Source organism: Lithobates pipiens, unplaced genomic scaffold (assembly GCF_037356315.1).
Source record: "Lithobates pipiens isolate NorthernLeopardFrog02 unplaced genomic scaffold, aLitPip1_a1.2 Scaffold_30, whole genome shotgun sequence".
NCBI classification, from domain to species: Eukaryota; Metazoa; Chordata; class Amphibia; order Anura; family Ranidae; genus Lithobates; species Lithobates pipiens.
In genome coordinates, this window is record NW_027507791.1 from 76,328,469 (window position 1) to 76,342,529 (window position 14,061).

The following is a 14,061-nucleotide window of genomic DNA, read 5'->3' on the forward strand; positions in this document are numbered from 1 at the left end:
CATGGGGTATGAATACTTTTTCAAGGCACTGTATTTGAGCACAAACTATGAGCCAGTCTAAAACTAGAAAGGGCCACTGACCTGCCATTTTCAATTGGGAAAAAATCAACAGTGCATAATAAAATAATTAAAAAGGTGTTTAGATGATGACATTAATAGAGCACAATATTTTCATTTTGTTAGTCTGAATCTTGCACTTACCTTATAATATAAAACCCAAAAAAATTCTGAACCAGAAAAAAAAAAAAGTCTGAGTTATTAGCAAAGTTTCAAAATTTATTTTTAAACACATATATACAAAAATACAATGATGAAGTCTATTAAATACACAGGTTTAGAATACAAGGAACTTTCAGATTTCTTAATACTCGATGTGTAATGTAGGCCACAAGCCATCTTCTGTGGTAGCCAATCAAAATATGTATTTCATGAATCAAATGTATATTGAAATCCAATTGGATATTTATAGGTTACTGGGCTATTGCATATTGTTAATAACTTATTAAAATCCCAACTCAAAGTTGGGAAGGGTTAGAACCCTCACCTGGTCTGTCTCTCCTTAAATCCCCATACACATGATCAGTTTTTCTGCTGAGTTTTTCCTTCAGATTTACCAAAACCATGTAGTAGAAGGGCCTGCCTGATTGCATACAAATTGAAACTCCTAAGGTTTGACCTCATATTATATGGTTTTGGTAAATCTGAAGGAAAAACTCAGCAGATAAACTGCTAGTGTGTATGGGGCTTAGGGCCTGATTCACACCTGTGCCGTTTTAGTGCTTTTTGCATTTTGCAGATTTGCACTACAGTCCATTTAACATGGTTTCCTATGGAACAATTTCTGTAGTGCAAATCTGCAAAATGCAAAAAGCACTAAAAATGCATAGGTGTGAATCCAGCCTAAGGGAGAATTTCCTTACTTCCTGTCCATTATGACAATGAATCAGCAAGTCACAAATTGATGGGAAATGTCGCCAAATACATTTTTATTTTTTTGTAGAAAAGGTTAAAGGTTAAAACTTTTGTGATCTGTCAAGGACTATCTGTGTTTTCCTGTCTCGGTGACCCCATTATCCTTATTTCCTGTCCTGGTGTCATCTCCTTGATGGGAAATCGTAGACAATACTAACACCTGAAAGAAATTCCAACCCTTTCCCACTAAATAAAAAAAAAGTTAAGACTTTAAATAAGGCTGCGTGCTTAACACACATACATTTACAGACTGTGAACTTGGACTATTAGTGGTGCAGGTTTTCAATTGATAAATAAGAAGTTGATGCTTTTATGCTGCTGGAACTTGCTTGTGCATTGCTTGGAAAGTTTCCTTGGAGGAGGTTAATTTGTTTTTCTCTCCATGTTAAGATCTGCTCAGTCAGTTCCTCTAAATCTGCCTCGAGAGATTCCATCCTTACCAAAGCCGTGTCCTGAAAAGAAGGTGAACACATCAGTATCCAAGATCCTTTAATCACAAAAGTAACTGGTTTATTAACCACTTAAGCCCCGGACCATTTTGTTGGCCAAAGACCAGACCACTTTTTGCGATTCGGCACTGCGTCGTTTTAACAAACAATTGTGTGGTCGTGCGACGTGGCTCCCAAACAAAACTGACGTCCTTTTTTCCCCACAAATAGAGCTTTCTTTTGGTGGTATTTGATCACCCCTGCAGTTTTTATTTTTTGCGCTATAAACAAAAACTAGTAATGGTGGCGATCAGCAATTTTTATCGTGAATGCTACATTATGGTGGACACATCAGACATTTTTGGGGCCATTGTCATTTATACAGCAATCAGTGCTATACAAATGCACTGATTTCTGTGTAAATGACACCGGCAGTGAATGGGTTAACCACTAGGCAGCAGTGTAGGAGTTTAGTGTGTCCTGGGGCATGTTTTTAACTGTCACTGATCTCTGCTTCGATGATGTGGAGCAGAGATCAGTGACACTGTCACTAGGCAGAATGGGGAGATGTTTGTTTACATTAGCATCTCCCCATTCTTCCTCCCCGTGAGGCGATCGCGGGTATTCCCTCGGCGATAGAGTCCGCGGGACCCGCAATCCGACTTACAGAGGTCCCGACCGGTGCTTGCACTGCCGATAGCATGGCGGTAAATTTAAAGGGACATACAGGTACACCCATTTGCCTGTCTGTGCCATTCTGCCGATGTATATCAGCGTGCAGCAGTTGGCAAGTGGTTAAAAACCAGAGAAAAAGTGTACATTGACTGCTTCTTGTTTGATATTTTTATTAACTTTCAAGAAAAGACAGAACATGGTACATACCAGGGCTCGACAAACCCCGGGCGCCAGGTCGCATTTGCGACTAGAATTTGTGTCCTGGCGCCTGGGGCGACACAGCTGGGGGTATCCTGTCTCAGTGTGGACCCTGACCCCGCCGTGCGATCGCATCGGGCCACGCAGGCCAGTAATTGAGGCCGTGGCTTTGCTGCCTTCTGAAGTCCTTTTGTAATCTGGCGCCATCTTGTGGTGGATGTTGATATTACAACACATCCAATGCTAATGTAATGCTAATGGAGCTTCAAAGCCCTGCCTGTTTTCACTGCCCACCCATCTCCTTCCCAAAGTGGAGAAGAGAAGTGATTGTGGGCATCATCCGGCGCCTTTTGTCTAACGGTAAGTGTGGTGGCTGGTTTAAATAGCTTCATATAGCCTTTTTTTTTTTCCATAATAGCTTTTATTTCTTTTTAAAAGTAAAAAAAAAACTGTTAATTTTATTTAAGGAAAAAAAAAAATATTATTTGTAATCTCCCTGCTTGGCCCCTTTCACACAGGCTGTCTGATCAGGTTCGCCTGTCAGTTTTTCAGGCGGACCTGTTCGGACCCTTAGCGGGGATATGGCGGTAAATAAGCGGGAATATGGCGGAAATAAAAGCAGTCACATTCTTTAGTTAACCAGCACTAAACACTTGGTGTCACATCAGAATATATAAATAACCTACACAAGTTAAATGCCTATATATAATGTTTGGTTCTAGTTGTCTGTGTTAAATTAAAGATTGGTTAATTTTTATATTGAAAATAAAGCTTTGTCGGTCGTTAAAAAAAAAAAAAACCTGGCTCCTAACTTTTTTAGCTGGCTCCTAGATTCCAAACAAATTTGTCAACCCCTGGTACATACAATGCATCACCAAAGAAATAATTTTACATACAGCAGGCAAGGATGTACATTAAAAGTGCGCTTGGCCAGATAACATAAGCATATAGCCCAATATTTTATGGGCTGCAAATGGAGATAACATAATGATTAATCGGTACTAACATTGAATGTCCAACTGAGTTATACAGGATGCATTTGTGTAAGAAGGTAGAGAAGGAAGAACTAGATAAAAGGAATTGAGGGGGGGGGGGGGGCTGTTGGGTCCCAAGGTCCACATGCCTAGGGGCGAAAGATATACATTGATATACAGTGTTATTTATTTCAGGTACTTATATGCCGCCGTCTATTTACGCAGCACTTTACATATACATTGTACATTCACATTAGTCCCTGCCCTCAAGGAGCTTATAATCTAAAAACATATAAAGTGCAACGTGCTTGATGCAAAAAATTGTATAAATAATTATATTAGAAAGGCACGCATCATAAATAAGTCCAAAAGAATATATGGTGACTAATAAAAAAATAATAATAAATATATAAAGTGCTAAGTGCTAGTGCAATCAAATAGCAATAATTTTCGGAAAGTAGGCACCATAAAAGATAAGTCTCTCAATAATGTTCAACAGCACCAGAAGAGTTCAAATAAATTCTTATCCAGGAAACAGCAGGTGAAATATGATGCAAAAAGATATGGGCTCTCAGAACTCTCACCTCCACTCCTTGACACATCAAATACAATGAATAACCTCCATTCTCTCCTTTACCACCAGGGGGTCTTCAGTTGTTAATAACATGGAAATTATGGACATCCACACTGGGCCACTAGGGGGCCATTCATCCCTGTATCAACCATAAGCAAAGCCAGGCAGTGACCTCCGCGAAAATATGCCACTCAATAGGGATATAGGGAGAGAGAGAAAGGCTCCAATAGTGTAGTATTAGATAAAGTGCCCTCGCGGGCATCTTGGTTATGGTTAATACAGAACATATATGGAAACCGGGAAGTGTCAGTTCGGCCATCTTAGATGTGGTAATTTCAACATAATTAAGCCAATCGGCATCTAGGCAGCCAGTAGTTATGAATGTACCACTGTAATGGCTTTAAATGTCCGCAAATAAAATAAAAATAGATCAAGAAACAGAAATATATATATTATACAAACGCCTAGGTAAAAAGGAGGTATGTAAGGGTTTAGCGAAACCTCATTAAAATATATATACCCCGGAAGGAAGACACTTCACTTACTACAATGTGAGGGAGAAGTCAAATTTTTGCTGTCTGCGCGGGCTGGCGTCATGACGTAGGAGCCGCTGCACGCTGGATCTCCCGAGATCCTCACTCTTTCTCCCCCTCGCTACGCTCTCGATGCTGGGCTGGGCGTGACTTTCTTGGTCCACGGAGAGCTCCAGCAACGCCGCGCGGATTCGAACCAAGCTGCGGCGGCTTCCGTGATCCTGGCATATGCTGATAGTTACCTCTTTCTCGGTGAATCGGCGGAGGATCGGACGGATGCTTACCCTTCGGTGATGAAGGCCCTCTGATTGGCAGACAGCTGTATCTGAAACTTGGTGTCAGGAGAGGAGCCGTGTACCCAAGGAACTGTGTCTGCGCTTGTCGGTGTTTGGCGGTCGGTCTATGACAGGACAGCGGTAAGACAAGCGGTCTGAAGGGGAGGGGGACAGCCCAAAGCTGGAGGTGGTTTAAAGACACTATACCTGATAGGAAGGGTCCTGTCCCCCTGGTTATAGCTCGGGCTCACCTGTGAGTATCCCCCCTCCCCTCCCTTTAATGGCATAAGAAGGCTGTTACTTAATGTCTATCTTCGAAGGACAGTGTCTCTTTGCATACTCTAAACTTGCCGCTGTTATAAGTGTACGTGGAGAGGAGAAGGGGAAGCCATAATAAGAGGAAGAATAATAATCTGCTTGCTGTTGGAACTCGCTTTAGCTGCTAAACCCTTTTTTAGTTGAACACAAAATTACAACTGAACGTGTATGTATATAACCTAAGGATGAAGTGTGCGCTGTTGTGAACAAAGGAGGTTGGATACATCCCGATGTTTTGTTATCTGACGCAAGAGTTTCTTTTGTAGGAAAAACTTATCTAAAACCTTTTCTGGCTGTGTGACTGTGTAGACTGCCTCCATTTAACAGTTAAAGGACTGGATATATGTTTGTTTTTTGTTTTTCTCTGATTTTAGGGTGGGAAAATTTGTCATCAAAGTAAGATCAACTCAGTATAACAGCTGCATTAATATTAATATCAACAACTTTTTGCTGCTCAGCCTATCACACTACAGGTATAATGAGTTTGGATGCATCCCGATGTTTTGTTATCTGACGCAAGAGTTTCTTTTGCAGGAAAAACTTATCTAAAACCTTTTCTGGCTGTGTGACTGTTTTGACTGTCTCCATTTAACAGCTGAAGGACTGGATATATTTTTGTTTTTTGTTTTATTTTTGATCTTTGGGTGGGAAAAGTTGTCATCAAAGTAAGACGAACTCAGTACAACAGCTGCAATAATATTATTATCAACAACTTCTCGCTGCTTAGTCTATCACACTATAGGTATACCGTTGAGTTAGACGGCATGGACTTTGATAGAGGATCTATCCACGGCGTGGAAAGCAGCTGAATTAGGTCCCACCCCCCCCCCCCTTTCTTTTTTTTTTTTTGAGAGTAAGCTAGCCGTTGTTGTTGTTACCCTTGATTTAATTGTATCTCATTGTGGGTGGTTCTAGGCCTCTGGGAGATTTTCAGTGGTTCGGACGCAGGTATACTAGATTAGGTTGGAGGTAGGAGGGAAGAGAAGGAAGGAAGGAAAAGAGAGGAGGCTGATAGTAAAAAGGAATACCTGGTGAGTGTTAGATAAAGGGAGGAGGGTTTTCAGTCCTGTCAAAATGAGGGGAAAGACAAGTAAAGTTAACAAGACAGTCACCCCGGCTACAAGTCCGGTCGGGATTCAAAAATATTTGGCTGCAAATTCTAGTATAAGAGAGGATGAAGGGACCGATAGCCCCAGAACAGAAAAATCTATCCGCTCGGGCCCAAGTAGACAGAAGGGGGAAGAGGGAAGGGGGGTAAAAAATCCCACCATAAAGTCAAGTGAGCTTAAAAAAAAAAGCGGGGTAAACCCACAGAATGTAGAAGTAGACCAGAATAATCCCCGGGGAGAGGGGGAGGTGGTTAATAGAGAGACAGAAGAAATGGTTCCGGATAGCCATAAAGAAACCCCCCAACCCCCACAAATCAGGGAGATGCTCTCTGAGATGTTCTCGAGAATGGAGATCTCCCTAAGGGCAGATATCGCAACAATAAGAAGCGATATAGGTTTGGTATTGGGGAGAGTTGAGGAGTTAGAAAACAGAGTCGAGACTCAAGAGCGTAAGATGGATGGAATCCTAGAGCAGATAACAGCCCTCCGGAAATCAAATAGAACAATTAGATATAAGTTGGAGGACCAAGAAAATAGAAGTAGGAGGAAGAATATACGGATAAAAGGTCTCCCCGAGACATATGGTGGGTCCGCCCTGGGAGAGATAGCTCAACAGATTTTTAACCCTTTATTGGACAAGGAAGTCACAGCCCCTTTGAAAATTGATAGAATACATAGAATGACTCGACCCCGGGGGATTAGAACAGAAGCACCTCGAGACGTTATAGTGAGATTTCATAATGTAGCAGAAAAAATGCAGGTAATGAGAAGAGGGAGAATTCAGTCTGGGGTGGTCCATGAGGGCACGGAACTGCAGATTTACCCTGATTTAGCGGGTGAGACATTGGGAAGGAGGAGATGCTTAAAACCACTCACTGAACTACTGAGAGCGGCGGACATCCCATATCAATGGGGATTTCCTGCACGCCTCATAGGGAAGAAAGAGGGACGATCTGCAGTTCTGCGCTACCCTGAAGACCTCCCAGAATTTTGTGAACAGTTAGGTATAGACCCCGCCCCTCAGATAGAATGGGGTGGTGAAGATGTATTATGGGCTGAGGGGAATAGCACCCGGGGGAGGAAAGGGCAGGGCCGACCGAACAGTTGGAGTCGAAAGTAGATTACTGGAATTGAGCTGAACTGATGAATTCGCACTGAGAGTTGAGGGGTGCGGGGGGGGGGAGTTGGGGGGAGGGAGGGAGGGAAGGCGAGGGGAGTCTTGGGCGGATAAGGGTTCAAGCTCCAGGGATACTATGGGGGTGAGGCAAACACAAACAGCGGCCCACCAATGCCATAGGCTTAACGGGAAGGGGGGTGTCCTACCCAGTCTCATGAGACGTTCCGTTATAGGACAAAGGGGGAGTAGGGAGGGGAGATGGGGGAGGGAGGGAGAGGGAGGGGGGTGGTTTTTGGTTGCTTTTTGGGGCTCTCACTCGGTCCTCCCATGGGACTAGCGGGGACAGGTACCACTGGATCCACTAGACGCTTAAAGGGGAAAAAAGAAAAAAAAAAAAGAAAGGAGAAAAAAAAAAAAAAAAGGGGGGGGGAATTACCCCCTGTAGAGAGGTATGGTAGTCCTTAATGTTATTACTTATAACGTAAGGGGTTTAAACTCAAAAAGGAAAAGATTCCGGGTAAATGACGAACTGCAATATATGGATGCAAATATAGTGTGTTTGCAGGAGACGCATACAACATGCACTTCTGGGGTTAGACTGAATTCGGCCAATTACCCGGTGTGGTTCTATGGGGATTCCCCATCCCCCTATTCGAGAGGGGTTGCAATAGGGTTTAGTAGAACAATGAGATTTAACCTAGATGAGCGACTGGTGGATCCGGAGGGTCGTTACCTGTGCCTAAAAGGTATGCTGTTTAATCTCAAATGTACAATTGTCAATATTTATGCTCTAAACAAGAATACGGGTAGATTCTTGAAGAAAGTATTGAATAAAATAGAAGACTTTAAAGAAGGGAAATTAATCCTGGCAGGTGATTTCAATTGGAGTATGAACCCTAAAATAGATACTACAGGGGCGGGGCCTAGGATATCCGAACATAAACAGAGGATGTTTTTAAGGGCGTTAACTGCATATCAATTACATGATACTTGGAGAACACTGCACCCAAAAGATAGGGATTATACATGTTTCTCCTCGGTCCACGGTTTCTTTTCCCGAATAGATTATATTTTTCTGGAGCATTCATTTTTAAGGGCACTTAAGAAGGCTGAAATAAAGATAAGAACTGTTTCAGATCACGCTCCTGTGTTGATCCAGTTGGAGATCGGGGGGGACCATGGACCGAGGTTGAATTGGAGACTGAATGAATCTCTATTACAGGATAAAGATACAGCAGAAAGGATTGAGCAGGAGATTATACAATTTTTTAGTCTGAATGATATACCGGAAACATCTAGCCCTGTATTATGGGAAGCGCACAAGGCAGTCATAAGAGGCGTATTAATAGGGATTGGCGCAGGGAAAAAGAGAGAGAGGGAGAAGAAGAAATCCCTATTATACGAGGAAATTCAGAGATTGGAACAGTTGGGGAGACCATGGGGGCTTCGGGACACCCAAGACTTAATAACAAAAAAACCTGAGCTAGAGGATTGCTTAGAGCAGAATAGGAGATCGATCTATCATATTCTGGGAAGAGAAAGGTACCAATGGGGGAATAAATCAGGTAAATGGCTGGCTAGGAGGGTGAAGGAAAAAAAAAATAGAACTTTCATCCCAAAAGTAAGAAATGCTGCGGGGGACTTACAAAATATGCCAGATGATATTGTTAACACATTTTTCACATATTATCAGGGCCTGTATAATATCGGGCAACAGGATAAGGTTGAGAATCAAGTAGAGGAGGGAATAAAGGAATACTTAAATCGGTTAGATATCCCCAGGGCCAAGCAATTAGAAATGGAAGCATTAGAAGCCCCAATAACAAGGGCGGAGGTTGAGAGGGCGATCAAAAATACAGCTAAAGGAGGTTGCCCGGGGCCCGATGGTTTCCCGATCTCATACTACAAACAATTCCAAAAACAGCTAGTCCCAAAATTATGCGACTATTTTAATGCAGTGGGGAAGGGTGAAGAATTTCGCGAAGAAACACTCCAGACACATGTGGTCCTGATCTTAAAAGAGGGAAAGGACCCGGCGGCAGTAGAAAGCTATAGGCCAATTTCTTTATTAAATTCAGATATTAAATTGTTTGCAAAAATTATTGCAGAGAGATTGGGACCACATGTGCCAGAATGGATATTGCAGGACCAGGTTGGATTTATCGAGGGGAGAGAGGGTCGGGATAACACACTAAAGACCATTATGCTATGCCAAGAAGCGGTAAGACGGGGTACCCCTTCGGTACTCATGTCAATAGATGCGGAAAAGGCATTTGACCGAGTGGGGTGGAGGTTCTTGTTTGAAGTCCTGGAAAGGTATGGAGTGGGGGACCGTATGAGGGGCTGGGTAGATGCCCTTTACACCCACCCTAAAGCTAGAATAAGAATAAATGGGGCCTTGTCCTGCCCCCTCGAGTTGTTCAACGGGACAAGACAGGGCTGCCCGTTATCCCCATTATTATTTATATTGTCGCTTGAACCCCTGTTGAGGGCCATTAGGATGAATCCAAACATTCATGGGATATGGGCTGCTGAGAGGGAGTTCAAGGTCGCGGCGTTTGCCGACGACCTTTTGCTCTACATTTCCAACCCCGGGTCTTCCATACCAGCAACAATGGAAGAATTATCAAATTATGGGAAGGTCTCTAACTTTAAGGTTAATATATCTAAATCCGAAATTTTGAATTTGAATATTCCAATAACAGAGCAGAGCCGCCTTCAGTCTAAATTCCCCTTCAGATGGTGTGGGAGGGAATTGGTCTATTTGGGAATAAGGCTGACAGCAGAGGTGAGTGATCTGTTCGAGGCCAATTACATACCCTTATTAAATAAAATTAAACAACATTTGGAAAGGTGTCAATATAAAGCTCTATCATGGACAGGTAGAATAAACGTAGTTAAAATGTTTATTTTACCAATTTTCACCTATACATGCCAAATGATCCCAATAGTGTTACCACAGGTTTATCTAAATAAATTAAAAATTTTGATTAATAGATTTATATGGAAAAAAAAAGCGGCGAGGGTGGCTCGGAATACCCTGATTAGAAGTAAAGAAAGGGGAGGGCTGGCAATGCCGGATCTCCAAAAGTATTATGAGGCCATAGCAATCTCTCGAATACCGGACTGGATTTATAATAAAAAGGGTAAGGACTGGGCTGAATTAGAAATTAAGTTAAGTAGAAGGGAATTAGGGGAAATAGTATGGATACCTGCAAAACACAGAGAATTAGGTCTTAACACAAGCACACTCACAAAAAATTTATTTCAGATATGGGACACAATAAACAAGCGACACAACTGGGAACACAACTCACCATTAATGCCACTACTGGATACTAAATTTTTTATCCCAGGTCAAGAGGAATATTTATATTATAGTAGTTTGGTTAAGAAAGATAACATTAAAGTACAGGAGGTGATGGAAGGTAATAGGATCTGCACATATGAAGAAATTATAGGGAAATGGGGACATAAACCATTAGACAAATGGAGATATTTTCAATTATATTATTTCATTCAGTCTTTACCACAGCCACTACGGGGTATGGAACAACTTAGACCGTTGGAGAAGCTATTAGTGAACCGTCAGTGCCTTCAAAAAAGGATCTCAAAATTTTATAAAATTCTAATAGAAAGAATAGAGCAAAATTACCCCCCCTATCTAGAAAAATGGGAAAGTGAAATCGGGTCCTTAGGTAACGATGACCACAGAAATAGGATAATTAGACGAACCTATTCGGTTACCGTAGATTCGCAAACACGAGAGATGTCATATAAACTTTTAACAAGATGGTACATAACCCCACAACAAGGAAATAAAATATGTAGTGCGACCCCCCGGTTATGCTGGAGAGGTTGCATGGGGGAGGGGTCTTTTGCCCATATATGGTGGTTGTGCCCTAAGATACAGATATTTTGGGATAAAGTAATAGAAACTATTTTTGAAATAACAGGGGAAAGGATTAGGAGGGATCCATGGGTATGTTTGTTTCATGATATAGAAAAAGGAGAGAAGGAGTATGGGTATTCCTTGATACCCTCTTTATTAAATGCTGCTAAATCATTGATACCGCTTAGATGGAAAAGATCTGACCCTCCCTCAATGAGGGAGTGGGCAGATAGATTAGAAAAGATACAAATTATAGAAGAGTCAATGTACAAACTGGATAACTTGGAGGAAAGGTACCAGAATAAATGGCGTCTTTGGGTATTGTTTGGTAAAACTGAAAGTTATCTGAAGATGGTGGAATGCTAGTTAAAAGGAATCCCATGGAGTAGGATCGAGTGAGAGAGGGGTGGGAAGGGGGGGGGGGAGGGAAAAGGAAGATAACCTGTATAAGAAATGATGTTGTATTTATTATGCGAAATGGTTTATATATGAATTGTGGTTTTTTGTAAATTTTGGAAAATCTTATAAATAAAGAATAAAAAAAAAAAAAAAAATATATATATACCCCAAATAGATATAGAAACAGCATGATGTTAAAAAATATCTATAAATAAATAAATAATAATTAAAAGCCAGAATCATATTAAATCACAATAAAAAAACATATATATTGGAAAAAAAAATAATTTATAAAAAATTATATATGAAAAAAATAATAAAAAAAAATAAATGGAAAAGGGAGGTGAGGCGCTAAAAATCGCAAAAAAATATATCGCATACCGGAAATTAAGTATGACCTCAATAATGTAAGTACACAGATACCATATTGCATAAATCAATCACCAAAACATCATAAAAAATAATTAAAAATTACTTAAACAATTGAGGTCAAATTCCACATTAAGGCCTTCAGGCGTGAAAGTTCTCATAGTATATATCTACCTGGATTCTTTTTGGCTTATGGTTCTAATCTTATGACTGCCTCTCCATGATGGATTGTATCTTTCAATGCCCCAAAATTGCAGATGAGAAGGGTCCCTATTGTGTACTAAATCAAAATGTTTTGAGACGCTATGTTTAGGAAAACCATTAATAATATTCTGTATCTGTTCTTTTACTCTCACTTTCAAAGCTCTCTTGGTTCTTCCTATATATTGTAGGTTACAACTGCATTGTAAACAATAAACTACACCTTCAGTGTGACAACCAATAAAATCACAGATAGTGTATGTATATCCTGTAGTGGTAGCTACAAAATTTGACTTCTTATTTTGAAATTTTTTAGAGTGCCGACAGGCAAAACAATTTTTACAAGGAAAAAAACCTTTCCCAGTGAAAAAAAGTGTAACCCCTTTTGGGTGGTTGTTCTACTACCGATTTAGCTATAATATCCCTTAGAGTGGGGGCCCTTTTATAAATAATATTGGGTTTCTCAGGTAAAATGCTTCCCAGATCTCTATCATTTATTAGTCGCCATATATTCTTTTGGACTTATTTATGATGCGTGCCTTTCTAATATAATTATTTATACAATTTTTTGCATCAAGCACGTTGCACTTGCACGTTGCACTTTATATATGTTTATTATTCACTGTTACACATTCCACTTGCGCAGGAGCATTATTGATTATATTTTATTTGCAGTATTATGTGAATACGGATAGATCCAGCTGCATGTATTAGCACTTTGTTTGCAATTTGCAAGTGTATTTTTATTTATTGGTTATATTTAATATCTTTTTGATATTTATCACTATTTACCATATTTGTAGTCTTCACCTTTAGGTAGTAGCACGAGGGCTGCCTTATTTTACCTCAGATATACTGTTGCAGGTTGGATCTGCTGTTCCTAGTGATCAGGAACAGCGATCTCTCTCTACTCCCAGTCAGTACACATCCCTAGGGAACACTTAACCCCTTGATCGCCCACTAGTGTTAACCCCTTCCCTGTTCATGACATTTATACAGTAATCAGTGGCTATTTTCAGTACAGATTGCTGTATAAATGTCAATAGTCCAAAAAAGTGTCTGATCTGTCCGCCGCAATGTGGCAGTCCCGCTAAAAAATCACTGATAACTGCCATTTTTTTTTTTAGGAATTTTAATGAACTTTTTTTTTTCTGTGCAACACCACTTTAAGGGTGCAAAACCTTCCGGTCCTTAAGTGGTTAATTTAACAAACACTATAGTGTTACTATGACATCATCTTCATTTTTATAAGACCACAGTTTTAAAACAAGGTGATATAGGGATTTTGACTAAGTTTAAATGCCTTTACCAACATTCTCTTTTCAGGGGGTGGTAGAGCAGCAGCTTGTAGGCATTTTTTGGCTGCTTTTTTTTTTTAATAGTATTTTTATTGGGATTACCGCACATTGTGAGCTGAGCGGCCTAATCACATTGACTTCAAATGGGAGATTTTGACAGCCTGCGATGCCAAAAACGTCAAGCCGCATTAAATTTGCTGCAGCTGTTTTTCCGCCTCCTGCTGTGTGCTTTCTTTTAGGTGGGTGGTCAGGGGGAGGGGTTAAAACAAACAACTGTTTTTATGAGGCCTATAATGTTCAACATAATTCATTCTTTACAATGAAATACCATTCAAAACAATTTGTTAAAAACCAATTATAGCAAAAACAGAGATGTAAGCAATAAACAGTCCACACAATATGGCTCACCCAGGAGTGCATTTTGGATGCATGCTGGTCACAGGTAGATTTCTATCTGAAAATAAAACGCAGGTAGATATATGCACATCCTACAAGGAGTCACCTCAGTCCTAAGCAAAGAGTATTTGATATTAGATAGGGACTGTGTGATTTGACTCGCTCAAATGCAGGAACAGTAAAGACTGGTATATCCAAGATCGGCAAAATGTGGTCCTTTGATACATAAATACCAAGTAAAATGCTCATAAGCTTCAACTGAGTGTTTTTTAAAGGAAGGGGTCCATAAACACAACCCAAGGCTCGTCATAATACAACCCTGTTTTTTATTCC

General features: G+C 40.6%; 1 protein-coding gene across 1 annotated transcript in view; it reads right to left on the reverse strand.

The window, feature by feature from the left end:
* Positions 1–255: 255 nt before the first annotated feature.
* The window catches only part of LOC143943001 (HAUS augmin-like complex subunit 2), a 43,402-nt gene continuing 29,596 nt past the window's right edge, over positions 256–14,061 (reverse strand). The window contains exon 6 of the mRNA XM_077464476.1: positions 256–1,424. Within this exon, the coding sequence (XP_077320602.1) occupies positions 1,239–1,424 (186 nt within the window). The 3' untranslated portion in view covers positions 256–1,238. The remainder of the gene's footprint in view (positions 1,425–14,061) is intronic.